Raw genomic sequence first — 22,053 nt, 5'->3', positions numbered from 1 at the left:
CGCCGGGTTAAAGACTATCAATATCAGAGTATAGTTTCCATAGAGATGTGTCTGACATTAATGGATCCGACATTAATTGAATATACCCCTTTATCTGGAATAGCTACAAAGTTGTTATTATTATTATTATTATTACCTACTTTTTAAGCATGAAGATGAATTACTGTTGGCCACTTCAGGGGACAGACACAAACCATAGCAGGATCCTGTGAAAACTCATGTTGACCATGTGACTATCAACCACACTACCGTCGCTGAAATGCTGGCGTCTAAGGCCTGGTACACACCAGAACGATTAGGGCACGATTAGGGCAAATTTCGACGGTTGTAACGACGGTTGTGCCTGAATTGGTGCACAATCGTTTGTATTTTGCTCACGATCCTGGTCGTTTGTGATTGGATGCGCGCTCCCGTAACTTCGTATGTCGCATTGGAGATTTTGCCTCCTGCAGCAGAATCAGCCGATCCGACCGCTGATTATGTGCTGATTTTATGCACATCGTTAGCACATTGTGTGTGCTTACGTCGTCGCGACCATCCGTCCGATCCGGGTTGTTTACGCCAGAGATCCTGGACACTCCCACCGCATGTCGAAAACGACCATGGCCAGTGCACACACGATGCACTCACGACCCGCACATCCGATGGTCGTACGACCGCCGGGAGCGACGTCGTATCGTATCTACATCGTAAGTACATCGTTTGCAAAAGAAACACGATCGTTAGCACATCGTGAGTAGGCCGCGAGAGAGCGCTCCAGGGAAGTGCATGTAAAATTGTTAGCCGATCGTTAGACGATCCTGATCTTTCTGGTGTGTATGGGGCCGTACTTCCATTTACTGTAGATCTAGACACGGTGGACTGTCTTTAGGCGTCTAACTAGACGGTTTCGACTAAGGATGGTCAACCATAACATGCTCAATCCATTATACCATAAACCTGAATCCTGGGTGTGACCCGGCTCTGCAGTATAAAAGGGGTATAAGCAAATAGACAATAAAGTCAGAGGCAGTGGTCTCGTTAGTGCTGGTTTAATAGGAATTTTGAAGATCTGTTCCAGAACAAACAGATACCAAGCAGCAGAGAACATGTGACAGATGAATGTATGTCCTGATTGGCTGCCTATCCAGTAATAAGATGGGTTTAGCACCAGACATGAACTAGTTTCAGGAACATCTTGGGAGCAATCCGGGTTATCTATGAGGGTCCCCCCCCCCATATATGGATTATATTGCAAAGAAGAAGAAGGCAATGTAATTGGAACAAATAATTAAAATTTTAACAATGTCATTATTTGATCATTCATTTAGCAGATGCAATAATATTTATCAAACGGGAGCTTTAGATTTTGTTTTCTTTACAGTAGTATATATTATTTTATCGTTATTTAGTATTTTCCTGGTATTCACCAGGCCGGGGTGCCAGTAGGAGGCCAGACCTAGGCAGCATTTGGGCAGCCATAAAGTATCTACCAGTTTGTTGTATGTGGAGATGGGGTGTGGATCATTATTTTGACAGTGAAACAGTTGACCACTATTGGTTCGACATGATCAAAAGGACGACACAAGCAAACGGTCGACAAGAGTTTTTCACGGTTTTTGGTGTCAACATGGACACCATATTAGTGTACCGCATCCTCTCCTTTGGGCACAATATTATATTCTCCCTCTATGCCCACTGGGATCATAAAGTATGAACAGTATGAACAAGTCCGTAAAAAAAAATCATGAAAAACACGTCAACCTTTTTGACTGTCGACCATTAGTGGTCAACCTTTTGGCTGTAGACGTAATAACCGCATAATGCTAAGACGGGCCTGGTTTGAAGGATTCTAAATAGAATTCTGTGTATAAACAGTATGCCGAGAAAACAGACTTTCAAACTTATGGGTAGATGTATGAATCAGTGATAAGGGAGGAGAAGGGAGCCAGAGGAGAAGCGCGAGCTGTTTAAAGTCCTGAGGACCAAGTTTAAGAACCACTGCAGTAGAATATTTCAGCACTGGTGACATGTCAATATACTGTAATTTGTGGCTCTACAAAAGCCCGATCCTTTATAAATTATAAATACTATCACTCTTTTCTCTCTGGTCCCTAAACATGTCTGCACTTGTCTCCCTTTCAGAGAGATTGTTCCTGTCCTCACAACAAATATGCTATCAAAGTTCCTGCCTGGGGAGTTAGGTTCAGTGTCCTTAGAGATCCCTGACAATGGTAATGTGTACTCCAAGAAAGGATGCTGTAATTACCACCTAGTACTTATAGTATTTGTGGGGTCTGAGTGCGTCATCCCTCCCATGTGACTGCAACATCTGCCACCACTGGGAGCGTTGCAAAGTGAGTTATTCAGACGTGACCACTGCTGTGCGTATTGGTGCGGGGACAGATTATGGAACGCATGCATCTGGGCTGCAGTGTGCGTGCACAATGGCACAAAGCGTCAAAAATTAGCAACTTTTTTTGGGAAATTTGATTGATGTGACGTCCCCGTTTTGGGGTGCTATCCGGCCATTTTTGGGGAGTGTCAGGGAAAACGCAGGCGTGCCAGGCATTTTCAGGGAGGGCATGTTACATAAGCTTTGGCCTTGATCAGCCGGAGTCTGCCGCAGAGTTGCGGTAGGGTCTGGGTTACACACAGCCCCCGAACCATCCCCCGAACAGCCGCAAATTGCGGTAATTTATCGCTGCCGCTGGGGAGTTGCAGGGGATCTGGCAGTATCCGGGAGGGTTGCCCACCTTTCTGGGGGATTGGGAGGGCGACCTGATTTTCGGGAGCCTCCCGGCCATTCCGGGAGGGTAGGCAACCCTGCCATAGACTGCACATGCATACAGCCTGTAGTGTGCACGCACATGGTCTTCCTGTAATAAAATCCTGCTACTGTTTTGCTCACTGGCTGTAGGCAAGGTGACTGACAGGAAGCTAATGTGGGATTTGCATAAAGTCACAGCTGGTGAACACCAATACATGCTACTGTGTATTGGCTGTTGTTAAGAGCAGTATTTTTATTTAAGCAACAGAAGCATCAATTAAATAGATGCTATTGTCTCCTAATTCATACTACACCCTGTATACTCTCTTTCCCTATACATATAAATGTAAAATAGTGTTTAAACCACACCCCCTTCAAGCCCACAACCCTGCTGCCAGGCGCAATAGCAGTAGCTGGCAGAGGAGCAGTTGTAGCCACAACATGAAATATATACCTCACCCCCCCCTCCAGAAAGGGATCCCCGGTCATAGGCAAACGCAGGGGGGTTTCTGGTTGCCCAGAAACCCCCTCCTCTTGGCAAGTGCCTTAAATTATGACAACAGCACTGGTATATAATATAATCAATCAAGCTGCCACCACATCATGCAGTGTAAGGGACAGAACAGAGCTGCTGCACATGCCTAGTGTACCAGCTTCTTCTACCACATTTACTGTATGTGTGCATCTGAGCCCTCAAACATCGCACTGGACCAGAGAGCAGCTGCCAGGAGGAAGAGACAGGGGCCTTACGATGTGGTGGGAGGTTGTGATCTTAGAAAGTACAGTACTGGTTCTATCTATTATGTTTGTGTATTTATTTATTATGACATGTTTACTCTTTTCCTGACCACTTATCTTATTTTAATGTTTGAAAGAGCCTATACTATAGTCTAGGCATTCCCAACCACGGTCCTCAGGGCACACCAACAGTGCAGGTTTTTGTGATATCCAGGCTTCAGCACAGATGGTTTATTCAGAATCATTTAGGTACTAATTACGTCACCTGTGCTCAAGTCTGGATATCACTAAAACCTGCACTGTTGGTGTACCTTGAGGACCGTGGTTGGGAATGCCTGCTATAGACCATCTTTACTGTTAAATATTAATACTGTATTCCATACAGTATCCGGCAGTGGTCGAAGTGGAAATTTAGAAGTGGGGGTATGCTAAAGGTAAGCATGTAATTATGCGCTCTGGGAAAGGGGGGGTGGCCACTTATTAAAAGGGGTGTGGTCACTCGGAAAATGGGTGTGGTCACTTAAAAAAAGGGGCGTACAATGTCGTACAGGCCTGTTCCAAGCAGCCAACAACATGTCGGCAATCTTAGATAAACCAGACTTGTATTCAGCCCCCATGATGTAGCCGAGGTCCGTAACCCTGCGCAACTCATCATTGCCACCATTTTACTAGGTTTTATTTTACCATACCAGGGACAAAGAACTTTTAAAACTTTGTAAAAAATTGAGCTGAAGACTTGTATTTCATGTAGACATTACCAGTCTAACAACATAATTCATTGTGAAAGGGCCAGACACTCCGTTCTCAGCTAACACAGTATGAGCGATGCCAGAGTGGCAAATCAAGTCCATCTACTCCACAAGTTTAACCACACACCAATCAGGGTACCCAAGGAAACAAGCAATGTTGGAGATAGCTACCATAAGTGACTGATACATTAGTTCTACAATACATAAGGGGGGGTTACACTAGCACCCAGGCGGTGTACTACTACAATACATAAGGGGGGGGGGGGGTTTACACTAGCACCCAGGTACATAGGAGGGGGGTAGCACTCTGGCACAGGTGATGTAGAACTACAGTTCACATGGGGGTGGGGCACTAGCTCCCAGGCAGCGTACCACTCGGGGACAGGTGATGCAGCCTTACAGTATACATAGGTTAGAGGGGGGAGCACCCAGGCACAAGTGATGTACCACTACAGTACATATGGTGGGCGGGTGGGGGGGCACTGGCACCCCGGTATAGGCAGTGTACCACTACAATAGATTGGGAGAAGGAGGGGGAGGGAGTACACAGTTATGGTACAGTGTACTAAGCCACCACTTCTACACACGTGTAAGAAGGGGGGGGGACGGACAAGCACAGAACACCCCAAACCAGGGAAGCAGCAGCATGCTGGGATTTGCAGTCCAACACCATCTGGAAAGCCACAAGCAGCTTCCTCATGCACGCTGGGACTAGTAGTACCATGGGTGTATCCCCCCTGTATACTGGCAGGGGGGACATACACGGAAGCCCCGCCGGGTGGAGGGGCCCGGCCCCGGAAGCCACGCTGCTCTTTGTTCTACAGCAGCCCAGGCCCTGGTGGCAGTGGGCCTGTTAGGGGAGCGGGCCGGAGTAGAGACCAGTGTGTCGATCGGGCACCGCCGCAGCGGGACACCTTACCCAAGTCGGGCTCCGTTGCTCCAGTGTCGGCGGTCAGGCAGCTCCGGCACACGGAGTGGAGGCACGGCAGCAGCTGCGGCATCCGCTCCGCACTCAGCCAGAGATGGATGCTGCAGATAGATCGCTGCTGTGCTGCGTCGGGCGCTGGGCGGAAGTACTGTATGGCCGGCTGTACAGTACTTCCGCCCGGCGCCGATCTATCTGCAGCATCCATCTCTGTCCAGTGGGACTGAAAGACATCCACCGCTGAGAGTCTCTATCCAGGTGGCCTTCCCCCGGCCGGCGCTGCATCCCACGATGCTGCATAAAGTAAAGGCAGTGTGTAGACGCTAGTCTGCACACTCCTATTACTAAAAAAAAAAAAATACTCACAGTGGAGAAGTGCCGGTATACCATACCGTTGTATATCCGGTGTATAAAAAGACCAATTTTCGGGGCTGGGCTGTTAACCCTCTCCCAGACTCGCGTAATTACTCCAATGCCCTGCAAATTGAAAGATTTTGGATTACATTTGGAAACCCCTCTCTCAAAATCCTGAGTTTGCCGCTGTCCCTGGTGACACCACAACATTTAAAAAAAAATTGTATTTAAATAGATTTAAAAAAAGATAAAAAATAAAGAAAAGAACCTAAACAAGTTCAAATATTTTAAGAATGTATAACTTAAATAGTATAGAAACATAAAGCCCTGTACACACGGGGCGATGTAAGCCATTATCGCTGAGCGACCATATCGGCCAGTGTGTTTTTTTGTGTTGTGGGAGATAAATCTCTAGGAGCGCGCTCCCGCAGCCAGCCCTTCATGGTCGGTGGTCGCTGGAGCATGCTTCTGCGATTATGGCTAAAAATGGCTGGTCCCTGGTGCACAATGCACTGTGCGTCAGCGACCAGCGATTTCTAGTCAAAATGAGGTAGAGACAAAATAAGCTGCAATTTTCAGCCAAAATAGCTGGACGCTGATGAAAACGGTACACTGAGCAATATATTGCTGAGAGATATTAAGCTAAAATTGCTCAGGGACCATATTGCACCGTGTGTACACACTTTATTAGCAACATACCCATGACTCAAAAACAAATTGTAACAGCTCGATACATAAGTTTCATAAACAAGACTATGGGTCGGATTCTGGTTCACCTGCAAAAGCAAATTCTTTTTCTAATGGACAAAACCATGTGCACTGAAGGGAAGTAAATTAACACCCAAAATCTAACTCTCTCTGCACCTGTTACATACAGGTGCAGATAGAATTAGATTTGGGTGAGTTATTTTGTTTCTGTGCAGGGTAAATACTGGCTGCATTATTTTTACACTGCAATATAGATCTCAGTTTGAAGTACAAACCCCACCCAAATCTAACTCTCTCTGCACATGTTACATCTGCCCCACCTGCAGTGCAAAGTGGTTTTGTCCATTAGTTAGAGAATTTGCTTTTGCGAGTGAACCAGAATCAGGCCCTATTTGAACTGACATTGCAAATTTTTTTAAATGTGGCTAATGACTCATTGAAGGGCTGCAGGCTATAGTGCAAGCACCAACAGTCCACTAAAGCTGATGTGCTAAGGAAGCGTGACAAATTTCTAGATGGTTATCCATAAAAGACAGCAAGCCAATACAATTACCTATCCCAATGTTAGACAAAGAAGGGATGTGGTGAGGGTTCAGCTATAAGGGAGGTTTAGGCTGCATAAAGGGACGGTTAGGGTATAAAGAAGGGTTAAGGCCCATACACACTAGACGAGTCCCCATTGACGCCAATATTGGCAGATGCCGTGTCCCCCCTCCTCATGTCCTCAGGTACTGCGTCCCTCTCCCTCTCACGTCCCCATTCCGGTGTCCCTCCTTTCCCCCTCCCTCACACCTCATGTCCCCAGGTGCTGTCCCTACTCTCCCCCTCCTGCTGTCCCAATTCTTGTCCCTCCTCTCCCTCCCCACCTCATGTCTCCATTCCTGTGTTCCTCCTTTCCCCCTTCCCCCCACATCTCATGTCCCCAGTTGCTGTGTCCCTCCTCTCCCTCCCCTCGTGTCCCCAGGTACGGTTTTCCTCCTGTCCCCTTCCTCATGTACTCAGGTGCTTTGCCCCCCCTTTCTCTCTCCTGATATCCCCAGGCATTGTCCCTCCTCTCCCTTTACACCCTCCTCATGTCCCCATTCTTGTGTCCCCCCTCTCCCTTCCCTCATGTCCCCAGGTCATGTGCCTTATGTCCTGTGCCACCCCCTCCCCCCATAACTTGTGTTCCTCGACCCCTCTTATGTCCCCAGGTATTGTGTACCTCCTCCCCCTCTCCATCCCCCACATATGCAAAGGCCCTGTGTCTCACCCCATATTTTGTGTCACCCTCCCCCCCCCCCTTATCCCCAGGTCCTGTGTCCCTCCAATACCAGTCTCCCCTTCATGTTCTGTGTCCCTTCTTCCCCTCCCGCCCCCATATCGCCCCTTCCCCCACATGTGCCTATGTCTTGTGTTACATCTTAGCTGGGCTTCTCTATAACCGTAGGGGTGCTGTGAGCTGACATTTTGCCTAGGGTGATGGGGAACCTAGCACCGGCCCTGCCCGTTTCCACCCTTAACATAAAGGTCTTTATGTTGATAGTTGGAAAAAAGTAGTAACATGTAATGTTACCAAAGCTTCTAAAAATGATGAGGTAAATTTAAACCTCAGCTTCTCAGGAGACACATGGTAAAAGCATTGTCTTTTAAGTGTTTTTGGGTTATCTAAATCAGCCAAAATGGTGATAGATTACAATAAGATTAAAAACATAGTTTGTGCATTGCTTTAATAGTACAGTTCCAATAAAACAGGTCGAATAACAGAAATACACATTTATTAAATGTTTCTGTTTATTTAAACAAATGACATGTAGGCCAGGAAGACATTTTCATAATAAAGGTAATACACCAAATAAAAAAATAAAATAAAAGAGACACATGTGGAAGGGGATAACACAGGCATAACCAGCAGGCTCGTCCATTGCTTTTTCTCAGTCTGAGGGGTTCTGGATAACTATCAATAGATAGTCTTTGTCTGAAAACAATAATACATGAAAGGTTAATAACTTAAGAATTATTGATATAAAATGTTATTACAAATCTAGGACACACCCCTCCAACTATAAATCCTGCTGCACAACTCAAAGAATCTGCTCAACATGCGGTGCAACATGGTTTTGTTCTATTATTGCAACTGCTGTCTCATGAGCTGTTCAATGCTTAGCAAGACTGCTGACAGCAGAGGCACTTAGGCTGGGTACATACCAGACAGACCTGTCAGTGGACCCTCCGTTGAACCGACAGAGCTTCCGATTCAGGTAAGTTTACACATTTACCGATTGGCTGCTCTATGGGTCATTCAAAACACCCAGGTGGAGGGAGATTTGAATATTCCTACCTAACTGTGATGTCAGGCCCTGCAACAAGCATGGTGGCAGTCAGGGACCACTGTACACATAGCCAGATGCACAGATAGATATTGGTCATCGCAGTGGCGTAACTATAGCTCCTCAGCCCCCGCGGTGGCGGGGAGGCGCAGAGAAAGTTTGGGCACCGGGGGTCTGCGGGGCTATAGTTACCCGCTGCTGTCTGCCGGTACCTGCCTGCTGCGCCGTCACAGTCCCATCTCTCCCAGCGCTGGCTCCTGCTTCTATAATGAAAACGGACACTTACAAAATGGCTGCCCCCATACTGCAGACAGTTTTCTGTCTGCAGTATAGGGGCAGCCATTTTCTAAGAGTCCGTTTTCATTATAGAAGCAGGAGCCAGCGCTGGGAGAGACGGGACCGTGACCGCAGATGCGGCTGAGCAGGTATAGGTGCCGAGGGGGAGTGGGAGGGGGGCGGCAAAAATAGGTAGTCACGCCACTGGGTCATTGGCAGTGCTGCACAGCTGTCTGTAAAGGACAACATTCACACAAATATTGGGCATATATTTACCCACCGACAGGCTCGCAATATATTGGCCACTCACTCCAACAGCCAATATATCGCTGAGTGTTTTACCAGCTTTATTATACGGTTCCTGAGAATGTCATCCATATTGCAATTTTATTGGTGTATTGTATTTATCACTAATGAGCTTGTTGCATTTATATATATATATATATATATATATATATATATATATATATATATATATATATATATATATATATATATATATATATATATATATATATATATATATATATATATATATATATATATATATATATATATATATATATATATATATATATATATATATGATAGCAGGACGGCGGCACTCGCTGACTAGTAAATAACTGAGACCACTCAGTATATTATAAACGTTTTCGGTTTTACTAAACCTTCGTCAGATATACAGAAAATAGAAAACTCACCAAATATATAGTGTCTTACCCCATCTCGTGCCTTTCCCGTGAATGCCTTTCCTCCTCCCTCTTCCGTCCTGACCTTCCGGTTTCAGGTGCAGAAGATGGGGATTGGTTCCGGCGTGTATGGTTGCTATGGACGCCTGGAGGTTGCTAAGTTACTCGCCGCTGCGTGTGGACGCTGTCACTAGGAAAGGACACGTTCCGGGTGTACACTAATCGCAGACACAAAGTACATCATTTGCACAATAAAGGTGACATTTAAAGAAAACAATTCAGTGGTAATTGTTCATTTAAGCCAGCGGGTGCTACTGTGTTCAATCTTTGGATCCAATATGCTTCTCGTCGGAGTAACTTCAAGTTTCTATCACCTCCCCTCCTGTCTTTCGGTACATGGTCTATCATGATGTACCTAAGTGTTGACAGACTGTGTCGACATTGGAGGAAGTGTTTGGCTACGGGCTGTTCTGCGACCTTGCCTTCCAGTGCGATCTTGATTGAGCTTCTGTGCTGTGTCATTCGTACTTTGAAGCTACAGATGGTTTTGCCTATGTAATATTTGCTACACGGGCAGATTATACAGTATACTACATAGCTACTGTGGCAACTGAGGCTATATTGTATAGGAATTTTATATCCATCATGTGGATGCTTGATGTAATCAGCTGTTATTAAATGGGTGCAAGTAATGCATCCCGTACATTTGTAGTTCCCCATTTTTCTGCGTAGGAAGTGAGTCTCTTCATTTTTTTGAAAGTCAGAAATGTCCGTTTTGACTATCTGGTCTTTTATATTCCTTCCTCTTGTGTAGCAAGGTAGCAATTTTCTATTCTTGAACCCCTTAAGATCTGGGTCTGTTTGTATTATTGGCCAAATTTGTTTTGCCATTTTAGTGATCCTTTTGGACTCCGTAGAATAATTATTCACGGAGGAATATAAAAGACCAGATAGTCAAAACGGACATTTCTGACTTTCAAAAAAATGAAGAGACTCACTTCCTACGCAGAAAAATGGGGAACTACAAATGTACGGGATGCATTACTTGCACCCATTTAATAACAGCTGATTACATCAAGCATCCACATGATGGATATAAAATTCCTATACAATATAGCCTCAGTTGCCACAGTAGCTATGTAGTATACTGTATAATCTGCCCGTGTAGCAAATATTACATAGGCAAAACCATCTGTAGCTTCAAAGTACGAATGACACAGAAGCTCAATCAAGATCGCACTGGAAGGCAAGGTCGCAGAACAGCCCGTAGCCAAACACTTCCTCCAATGTCGACACAGTCTGTCAACACTTAGGTACATCATGATAGACCATGTACCGAAAGACAGGAGGGGAGGTGATAGAAACTTGAAGTTACTCCGACGAGAAGCATATTGGATCCAAAGATTGAACACAGTAGCACCCGCTGGCTTAAATGAACAATTACCACTGAATTGTTTTCTTTAAATGTCACCTTTATTGTGCAAATGATGTACTTTGTGTCTGCGATTAGTGTACACCCGGAACGTGTCCTTTCCTAGTGACAGCGTCCACACGCAGCGGCGAGTAACTTAGCAACCTCCAGGCGTCCATAGCAACCATACACGCCGGAACCAATCCCCATCTTCTGCACCTGAAACCGGAAGGTCAGGACGGAAGAGGGAGGAGGAAAGGCATTCACGGGAAAGGCACGAGATGGGGTAAGACACTATATATTTGGTGAGTTTTCTATTTTCTGTATATCTGACGAAGGTTTAGTAAAACCGAAAACGTTTATAATATACTGAGTGGTCTCAGTTATTTACTAGTCAGCGAGTGCCGCCGTCCTGCTATCGTATATTTGGACCTGCTGTCTATATGGAAGGCACCGCGCCATTGATTGTTTAAGGAAGCCCAGAGTGCCGGGAATAAAGTGGAGGTATATATATATATATATATATATATATATATATATATATATATATATATATATATATATATATATATATATATATATATATATATATATATATATATATATATATATATATATATATATATATATATATATATATATATATATATATATACACACACACAATATTCCAAACGGACAAAGGCACTCAGAGGCTTGATGCAGGTGAAAAAACTGGAGGAATTCCTATTCCATTGCCTGTCTACGTTTCGGGGGTCATGCCCCCATCGTCAGGACACAAAGGCACAAGGTTACTTGTGCCTTTGTGTCCTGACGAAGGGGGCATGACCCCCGAAACGTAGACAGGCAATGGAATAAAAATTCCTCCAGTTTTTTCACCTGCATCAAGCCTCTGAGTGCCTTTGTCCGTTTGGAATATTGTGTATGGATGTCTGTGTGTCGACACAGACCATCGACTCATGGCAACAGAGCAAGCCACACGGAAACGCAGCTCACGTCAGTCCTGAGTGACAGGTCCTTCTCTTGGTATATATATATATATATATATATATATATATATATATATATATATATATATATATATTCAATTTAATAAGCTTCATTTGACATCCCCTATGCTACACATTCAGACCTCACTTTTCCGGAGCATTCATAATAAATTTCTTCATGTGTTTTTCAACAAACTTAGATATTCTAACCCACTTTACAAAAGGCCCAAACACTGGGCGACTGAGCTGAAAGCCGCTCAAAACAGCAAGTTTGAGCATCTTTCAGCTCACAGCTGCCCGGTGTTACATAAGGACCATCCTTCTATACCTCTGATTCAAGCTAAGCTATTCCATATATTTCATATGGAGTGGGTGGAGTCATCCCTCCAAAAAGAAGAGCACGGAAACGTTCTTCCAACTATGGGAGGGTTTTATCGATTTACTGTTCAACAAATTCATAAATGCTTTCGTTCCACTCAGTGGTATGAGCCCCGTGTCCTCACTGGACCCAACCCGATAGACCTTCCAACGGGTATGACCGCAGGGGGTGCAGAGATATAGTTTAGGTCGTGTCCGCCCGCAGAAGGCAATGTTTTCGTATTATAAACCTTCTCATTGTTAAATGTGTTCGTACTCGCATACATATAAAATGACTTGTTTTGTGTTTGCTAATTTCACAGGTTTCACTGTAATTGTAAAACATGTTGTACATATGCGCAATCCTTAATAATAATAATAATAATAATAATAATAATAATAAAAAGATAGATGTCCGGTGTGTGTGGCCCGGGGATGAGTGGTGAGCGGTGATGCATGGTCCCGCATCATCACCGGCTGGTGTGTTGAAACTGAAATCTAAATTGTAGTGCAAAAATAATGCAGCCAGTATTTACCCTGCACAGAAACAAAATAACTCACACAAATCTAACTCTCTCTGCACGTTACATCTGCCCCACCTGCAGTGCACATGGTTTTGCCCATTTTGAGAACAAATTTGTACTGGGATCAGATCTGAATAAGGGCCATAGAGTAGGCTGCAACTTGGGGCTGAAACATAGATGTAAACATATGGCTAAAAAAATTGCAGCCATTCATCTGTAATGAGCGTATCATGATGTCACCAGAGTGAAGATAGAGATCATCAAGTTGTCTGCAAGCATCAAAAAATAAATACATGGATTTAGGGCCATGTGCAGTACACATCTCTACAATGGTAATCCATTGGTTTACAATGGGTCCTCAACATCAGCGTGTATATGCTACTTCTCTGTAGCAGGTGCGAAAAGGGGGGGTTAGGGTTAGGCTGCGGAGTAGGGGGGGGGGGGCAATTAGATTTTAGTGGCTGGGTACGAAAGTTTAAGTTAGGCACTAGTGGGGAGGGTTAGGGTTTATACAATACAAAAGATTTGGGATTCCAGACTTCTAAGGCGCAAGGGTAGATGGTGAGGCTTATCAAACGGCGATATTCCTCTTGAACTTGCTACTTTTCTTCAATATTCACACTCGATGCAATGTAGAAAAGAACCACAATAGAAAGAAAGAAGCCAACTGTTATATGCTGTTTCTCATTCAGATCGGAGGTGATTGTACACAAATAAAGATAATATGGGCGTACCCCACTCACGGTATTGGCGGAGGGGTACAAGCGCGTAGCGTTATCTTTAAGGACCCTCTGGTTCTTTAAATCGACCTTACCTCACTCACCAAATGCACGGTGGGGGTACACCTATAAAGGTTTCTTTGTGAAAAAAAGTATTAAAGTGTGAAGACAGAAACCTTTATAGGTGTACCCCCACCGTGCATTTGGTGAGTGAGGTACGCCCACATAAAAGGAGAAAACTTTGTCCTGTACCTTGGATACATTTGTTCTAAGAAACTAGACAAAGAACACACACTAATAGTGATATTTTGTTTATTTGTTTACTCACATTCACATACACGGGAGAACGAAAGGTCGATTTAAAGAACCAGAGGGTCCTTAAAGATAACGCTACGCGCTTGTACCCCTCCGCCAATACCGTGAGTGGGGTACGCCCATATTATCTTTATTTGTGTACAATCACCTCCGATCTGAATGAGAAACAGCATATAACAGTTGGCTTCTTTCTTTCTATTGTGGTTCTTTTCTACATTGCATCGAGTGTGAATATTGAAGAAAAGTAGCAAGTTCAAGAGGAATATCGCCGTTTGATAAGCCTCACCATCTACCCTTGCGCCTTAGAAGTCTGGAATCCCAAATCTTTTGTATTGTATGACCCTGTGTATTGCTATTAGGTGATAGCTGTGGGTAGTACAGACTCAAGGCTGCAATAAGCACCAACAGGTAGCCAGTTCCTATAACCCCCTTTTTCTTAGGGTTAGGGTTTAGCAGGGAACGGTTAGGTGGGGGCAGGGGGAAAGGAAGTATTTTTACCTGACCCCTGCCAGGATTCCCACCTTTGGGATGCTGGTGTTGGTATTCTGACCGCCAATCACCTATATGAATTTCTTTGCATGAGTCATCTTTGTAGAAGCACACCTCTCCTGTACACATGGTGAACATTACAATGGCCCTTCACTTTGCCGACCATCTCTTCAGGAGTAGACAGACTTAAGTGGTAGGATAGCACAAGCCTTGTGATTGCCTTCGTCACATGCAAAACAAAGTTACGCAGGACACACTATGCGCACTGGCAGAGAAGGCATTCCCCACCAGCCCGAGCGAGAGAGCGTGTGAGTGTGTGTGTTTTCTGATCTCAAGATAAGCGAGAACAGCACAGCAAATAATTTAAGGTATGCCAGGATTTGACGTTGTTTTTTTTCCAGTGGCTAAAAATCGTCAAACATAGGCCTTCATATATGGGAAATCAGCCATGCAAAGGAAAACAAGTATCCTCTTACAACGGCTAAATAACTAAATAACACTAGCTGATGTCCCGTCAGTGACATTGCACATTAAATCTAACAATGTTATGGAACTAGTGGTGCCGTATGATCCCAGTTGTAACCATTAACAATCCCCCTGATGAAGTGAGCAATGTACAAGGAAATTTGGACTTGCTGGTTATTTCAGTACCTGGGGCCACCATAATCTCATGCTTCTTTGAGCGGATTCTGAGGAACGTAAGATCATTCTGAGGGTCAATATCTCGTACGGTGCTTCTAGCCTTCATGGAGAGCTGGTGAAGGAGGCCAGCGTACTGCACTGTGGTGGAGTTGTCTAGAGTGGTCCTTATCGGAATGCCTGCAAAGGAGTAGATCCAGGTCATAAAACAGGATATGAAACCACTGGAAAATGGTGCAGAGTAGAACAGATGAATGGCCAGATGTAGGAAAAACATATTTAACTTTTAAAAGCAGTCTATGCATCAAGGCAGGGGTTCTCAAACTCAGTCCTTAAGGTACTGTAGTAGGAGACTGTTATTACTGCAATAAGATTGGCAGACATGATGATTGAGGAATCTTTGTCGGACCACTACTCAAACATTGCTTACAAAAAGTACCTTGTCCAGGATTGTGCTGCTATAAATAACATAGCCAGGTAGACAATTTATATCTTAAATTGACAGCTAAATATAGGAAGTTTAAAATAAACAACAAAAAAAAACCCACAAAAACATACATAAACTTGGGAATGCAGTAATCCAGTGGTTCTCAAACTCGGTCCTCAGGACCCCACAAAGTTCATGTTTTCCAGGTCACCCAACAGGCGCACTCATTACTCATCGACACATTTTAAAAGATTTACAGGTGGAGCTAAGTATTTCACTCGTGATTCTGTGAGGAGACCTGCAAAACATGCACTGTGTGGGGTCCTGAGGACCGACTTTGAGAACCTGTGCAGTAATCTCTTACCCTATGCAGGTAAGTGCTTACCTACGGAACCCCGTGGGGGCCTTCACCTTTCCAAATGGTCTACTGATATAGGACATTATTGTGGATGATTCGCAAAGCTGCAAAGATCGCAGTTTTGTGAGTCACCTAAACGTCGCCCGCTGCCTGCCCCCCCCCCCTCGCATGCTGAGTTTCCCCGCACGCATGCAAATGGGTGTTTTGCATAAACATCCATTCGCAACTTGTGTGCGGGGAGGAAATCACAGACCATCGAATAATTTCTACAGCGCTCGCAGATATAAGACACCTCTCTGGTGTCTTACATCTGCGAGTGTCCTGTGTGGGAAGCGGGCGGGCAGCTGACATCCACTGGTGTTAGCTGCCCTCCCCCCCGCACCTCAGGGGCATTTACATTGGAACGCCCAGGTTTTCATGGGACGGGCCATGAATCGCTGGGCGTTCCCATGGGCACAGCCCATCGCTGCTGCCCCCACCTGCACTGCTAGGTGCAAAGGGGACTGCGAACAAGCAGCTTGCCGCGCCCCCTTGCACCAAGTGGCTGCACATGCGCATAAAGTTGCATGCGCAGTTCCCCAACATCGCTCCCTTACGCGAACATGCAGGGGAGCAAGCCAACCAGAATAGCGGCCATAGGGCCAACCAGAATAGCGGCCATAGGGTGCTGTCCGAACTTCTTTCCTAGCTAGCTGTCTCTTCACTGATGCATTACTGGGAGGTGTTCCTGCTGAGGTTCCTGGGATATCTCAGTACCACTGCCCCACCTCCTACCAGTATTACACCCCCCTTTCCTTAGACCCCGGGGACAGATTATAATTTTGCCTGGCTTTTAACTAGTTGTTATAATAATAATATTACAATGCATTTCTTAAGTTGACTATCCAATAAAAACAGCCAGATGATGTAGCATCATAAAAGTGCACCTGCTGAATCATGAAGAAATCTGCTCCCAAGCGGAACCTCTAAAACACATTAACCCTACATGTCTGAAATTACGCTGGATGGATCAGTGGACTCTTCACTGATGTGAACCAATGAGATTGTTTATCGGCAAGAACGGAATAAATATACAGATAAAATGCAAAATATATATGAAAATTCTGTGTCACCTTCAGAGTTCACTACTATAGTGCCAATGACTCCTTTTTGGGACTGGATCCTTTTCAGTGTTTCTTCAACCTCAGACTATCAATAAAACAAAAACACATACTTTATATATACATATTTATTTTAATCATCATGATATATATGTAGGGTACTTGTGAGTTATCCGGGCGTCCGATTTTTTGATTGTATGCCTTAAGTTAAGGCATACAATCAGATGCGATGCGATGCGATATCGCATCGCATCGCATCGCATCGCATGCGACCATCGGATGCGATGACCCGATTTTTCCATAGGAATCAATGTTAAAATGATTCCTATGGAAAAAGGGGTCCTTTTCATACCCCTACTATCCAAGTGGGCATGGAGTTGGATATAAACCTGTGGCGAGCGTAGCGAGCCACCGAGCCCGAAGCGTGGCGAGCGAAGCGAGCCCCGCGAGGGGACGGTATTCTGTGTCCCCTCGCGGGGCTCGCTACGCTCGCCACGCTTCGGGCTCGGTGGCTCGCTACGCTCGCCACAGGTTTATATCCAACTCCATGCCCACTTGGATAGTAGGGGTATGAAAAGGACCCTTTTTCCCATTGAATTCCATGTTAAAATGGACTCAGTCCATTTTAACATTGATTCCTATGGAAAAATCGGGTCATCGCATCGCATCGCATCGCATCGCATCCGATGGTCGCATGCGATGCGATGCGATGTCCCGATCCGACCCGATTTAAAAATCGGACGCCCGGATAACTCACAAGTACCATATGTAGTTTTCATTCTAGCACCCTGGGGTGTCGCTCTCTGCTGTGGCGCTTCTAGTACAGGTCTGATCTGCATATTAGTGCTGAAATACAGACCACACTGTGCTAGAAGCTCCACAGTAGAGAGAGTGACATCCCAGGCAGGGAGAAGTAACTGCACACGTTTTGACACACAAAGAAATAATGCTAAAATGTATATAAACTATTGTAATTAAGATATTTAGAAATGGTGGCTTCTGATGCTATTATTTCAGTAAATGTGTACAATAAACGGAATATATGTTATAATACAGTGGTGTCAGACTCATGGCCCTCTAGCTGTTGTGGAACTACACGTCCCAGCATGCCCTGCTACAGATTTTATACAATGGATTTCTAAAACTTTGGCAGGGCATGCTGGGATGTGTAGTTCCACAACAACTGGAGGGCCATGAGTTTGACACCACTGTCATAATATATAAACAGAGCCAGTGAACGCCCCCAGACTGGTGATACTTTTGGATCAGGCTGAGAATGCGACACCAACTGATACACAACATAGGGGATACAGTCACTAGGATGACCTTTTTTATGACGACATGCATTGGATTGACCACGCAAGGTCGACAGGGCTTAGTTCGACACCTGAAATAGGTTAACATTGCTAAGGTTGAAAGGTCGACAAGCATTAGAACAGTGAAAAGGTCGACATGAGTTTTTCACATTTTTTTTAGCAGGCGTGTCGACCGGCGGTATTTCATGCCCTACTATCCTCTACAGCATGGTGGGAGAATATAATAGTTTGCCAAATGCAGCGAGACACCGTGCCCAAAGCATGGCGAGCACAGCGGAACATTTCAGTTTTTATGTTGACATTCGGGACACAAAAGATGTGAAAAACTCATGCTCATCCTCCCATTGTCAACCTATTTCAGGTGTCAACCTCAGCCCTGACAAACTAAATTGGGTCGACCCAATGGCCCATACCTAGGAGTAGAAGGCAGGACCTTTACTGATATGAAATGCCCAGGAACAAGATATAGCTCATTCTGTGGCCCCATGATGTTGCTCTGGGTGACTGATGTCACCATGGTAGCACTGAGTGTAAAAAAGCATTTATATACAATAAGTCATCTCGCAGTGTTACATGATTCTGCTCCTGCACATCCCACCTAATTACAGTTGTTCTAAATCAGTATAGATACACTGCAGGTAGATATGAGGAATCCTGGGCCCCAGATTCATGGCTTTTGGAGGGTCTCCCCTATGCTGAGTCCGCATGCCATAGGGATGATATGAGATGAAGATGGAGAGGGAGAGATGGGATAGAGGGGACAGTTACCATGCAGTACTATAGTAATTTTGGAAGCATTATAACCAGTTACATGTAATAAGCTGTATGTGTGTGTGTGTGTGTGTATATACTGTACACTGCTGTATCCAGTTACCCTACCCCCCCCGGGGGAAGCTAGCTCACCATCCTTCTCCAGCTGCTGCACCGCTAGCACCAACTCTTCCTCTACCGCAAGCGACAGACAACAGACCACAGCGTCGCTCGGCTCTATGGTAACGCCGGAAGTACGTCATGGAGGGAATGGGCGGGGTGCCGGCTGCATGAGGCCGTCACGTGGTGCGCCCGACTTGTAGAGGGGATTTGCTGCCCCTGCTGGCCGTTGTCGTGAAATTGCCGGGTTGCTGTGGCGCACATGCTGTAGAAGGCTGATGGTGGCGTGTACTGTGCATTCACTATGGCTACGTTCAGTCTATAGTCTAGTGTTCAGCTGGACAGTCTGACACGGCCTGCTCACTATTTTTGTGATCACATGAAATAATTCATTACTTGCTCATTCATCAAGGGAGCAACAAAGAAGAAAAAAGGGGCATAATTAATATTTAGAAGCACTTCATTCTGTATGTTACTATAGAATCCAATCAAATTATCCTTTATTCCAAGTATAAAAAAAAAAAAGGACGAGACTCAAAATGTAGTATATTTATATGATTTGTTTTGTATTAGCAAGGTATTAAACAGTAGACAATGTACATGTCCAAATGAAACAAGTATAGAGATACTAGTCTTAAGGCCCGTACGACGGGCGATAGTTTATGTCAGTGGTTCCCAACCCTGGTCCTCAAATACCCCCAACAGTGCACGTTTTCCAGGTCACCCAGCAGGTGCACTCATTATTCAGGCACATTTAAAAAGATCCACAGGTGGAGCTAATTATAGCACCTGTGATTCTGTGAGGAGACCTGGAAAACGTGCACTGTTGGGGGTACTTGAGGACCAGGGTTGGGAACCACTGGTTTATGTTAATGCAATCCTCAAAAGTTTTGTAAAGTGAAAAATGTTTTTCAGTTAATAAACCCTTATAGGCCTTTAACCCCTTTAGTGGTATGCTTGGAAATTTCTCAAGTAGAGCTGCACTGCAGGCGCGGGATCTCCCTAGAAATTTCCAGGCATACCACTGTAAAGAAAGGGTGCACCAGTGGTGCCTCCAGCGGCGAACCGCTGTGTGTTCGGGTGTCCAAATACAGGAACGCCCGAACAGACAAACGGCTAAGCGTCCGAAAACATGAGCACCCCTGAGTCGCCCCCCCCCCCCCCAAGAGACCCAGAACTTCTCCAAGTGGCCGCAAACAGCCGAAGTCGGCAGCAGCAGCCCCAGGGGAGCAGGGACTGCTGCAGAAGGCAGCGGGTGCCACTTGAGTGGTGAGTGTTTCTGGGGCAGGACAAACCTGCCCTGGTAGGCACCTTTGGTAGTACTGGCGGGTACTTTTTACCTAGGCCCGGGTCTGATGGACGGGCCCAGTTTCTGCGCCCCCCCCCTCCCACGCTGCAGAGACCAGGCAGTGGGAGTAGAGAGCAGTGGCTGCCGCAGCAGCACAGTCTCTCTCCCCCGCTCAGGACACGCTGCTCAGTACCATGTGTTGAGCGGAGGCGTGAGGCAGCAGCAGCCTGTGTGCCGGTGCACAGCCAGCACCCCCTGCAATTTTTTTTTACAGTGGCATGGCCACACCGAACCGATTGATCATGCCCCTTTTTTACCATGGCCTGGTGGCACTTTCAGCAGCCCTGGTTGTATTCACACACACCATTCAATTATAGTTTTGCAGATACACCCAAAGGCAATGGTCCATTGTTTATTTAATTTATATTTATTTGTTAGGAGAACAGAATAGGACAAACACACTGAGGGGGTTATTCTGGTTGGTTTGCAAAAGCAAACTCCTTCTTTAATGGACAAAACCATGCTGCACTGCAGGTGGGGTAGATGTAACACATGCAGAGAGAGTTAGATTTGTGTGAGTTATTTTGTTTCTGTGCAGGGCAAATACTGGCTGCTTTATTTTTACACTGCAATATAGATCTCACTTTGAAGTAAAACCCCATCCAAATCTAATTCTCTCTGCACAAGTTACATCTGCCCCACCTGCAGTGCACATGGTTTTGTTCATCTAAGAAGGAATTTGTCAGAAAGAGTGAACCAAAATAACCCCCCATGTTCCTTATGAACTCTCCCGTTCATCTTGGCCTCCTTTCATGGCGTACCCATGCCCACCTGCCAATGCCAACAGCAAAGGAACTGAAATTGCTGGTTATGAAAATAGGCACTTACATGTCCCTGGTGTAAGAGCAATACATTTGATCTGATGTCGCTTTGATCTTCGAAATTGCTCTATTTTAACAGCTGGGAAAGGTATTACTGATACGTCAAAGAAGTGAACCAAGTTATAGACATTAACGTCAAGTAGAAGCCTATTTACATATTGTTTTTACGCCCTATTCACCTGATAAATATATAGAGCGAGCACGTTGGGCACATCTAAGTGTTTATATATATATCCGTGAGCCGGCTCATGTGCAGACTTCATTATTCAAGGCTTTGATTGCTCCTGCAGGATGTGGGTTTATGATGAATGAGGTTACTTCTGAAAAATGTAAACAGCTGGGCTACTAGGAGCGAGTGAGCCGTAAACCTTAGAGGGGAACCAGGCCAGAGACTCAAACTTTGGCTTATCCTGAAAACTGTTCGGGCAAGCGTGCAATGTAGCGCACGGATCTGGAAACTTTTATGTGTTAAGCACGTGTGAAGGCGTGTAAACAAGAGCGAAAAATACATCTTCAGCCGGACAGTGAGGCACGTTTCCTCTAAACCGTTAGAGTTCAAGCCAACAGTGTTGAAGTATAGAGCAGCTGCTAGACAAATGTAGTGGCTCGCAGATTAGTTTGCTGAAGGGGCAGAGCACGGAGCCGAGAGTGATTGAGTCCGAACAGTTAATTCTATCTACTATGCTTCTAAATGTTGGTACTATGTGCAGGACTGTATAATTAGATTATCAGTGTAGTATTTGCCTACAAATAATAAAAAGTTTGCAGGGGGGAAAACGTCCCGGTGTAAATTATTCAAATAGCAGTCAATATTTCCAAAACGGAATTACTTATATTCCCGCCAACTAAGAACAGTTACCATCCTGACATCTC

At 45.1% G+C, this 22,053-nt stretch overlaps 1 protein-coding gene and 1 non-coding gene across 2 annotated transcripts; both read right to left on the bottom strand.

The window, feature by feature from the left end:
• Positions 1 to 4,016: 4,016 nt before the first annotated feature.
• On the bottom strand, positions 4,017 to 4,148 carry LOC146046549 (small nucleolar RNA SNORD94). The gene has a single exon (XR_014465945.1). It is a non-coding gene; the product is annotated as a small nucleolar RNA SNORD94 (small nucleolar RNA).
• Positions 4,149 to 7,989: 3,841 nt separating this feature from the next.
• On the bottom strand, positions 7,990 to 19,192 carry DYNLRB2 (dynein light chain roadblock-type 2). Its single transcript, XM_083165505.1, has 4 exons — positions 19,045 to 19,192; positions 16,838 to 16,913; positions 14,953 to 15,120; positions 7,990 to 8,180 (listed from the first exon to the last, which is right to left on the bottom strand). Exons 1-4 carry the CDS (start codon positions 19,045 to 19,047, stop codon positions 8,137 to 8,139), a joined length of 291 nt encoding a protein of 96 aa, XP_083021631.1. The 5' UTR covers positions 19,048 to 19,192; the 3' UTR covers positions 7,990 to 8,136.
• Between the last annotated feature and the right edge of the window lie 2,861 nt (positions 19,193 to 22,053).

Source organism: Crinia signifera, chromosome 11, assembly GCF_055691185.1.
Source record: "Crinia signifera chromosome 11, ASM5569118v1, whole genome shotgun sequence".
Taxonomy (NCBI): Eukaryota; Metazoa; Chordata; class Amphibia; order Anura; family Myobatrachidae; genus Crinia; species Crinia signifera.
Note: the sequence above shows the minus strand (reverse complement) of the source record. Positions and strands in the feature narration are given on the sequence as shown.

Bases quoted from the DNA above. Each gene is read 5' to 3' on its own strand.
- DYNLRB2 (XM_083165505.1), bottom strand. The intron at 15,121-16,837 runs GTGACACAGAAT...ACTCCTTTGCAG, and splicing joins TATAGTAGTGAACTCTGAAG to GCATTCCGATAAGGACCACT. The intron at 8,181-14,952 runs GTACTGAAATAA...TATTGTTTTCAG, and splicing joins TGAGATTATGGTGGCCCCAG to ACAAAGACTATCTATTGATA.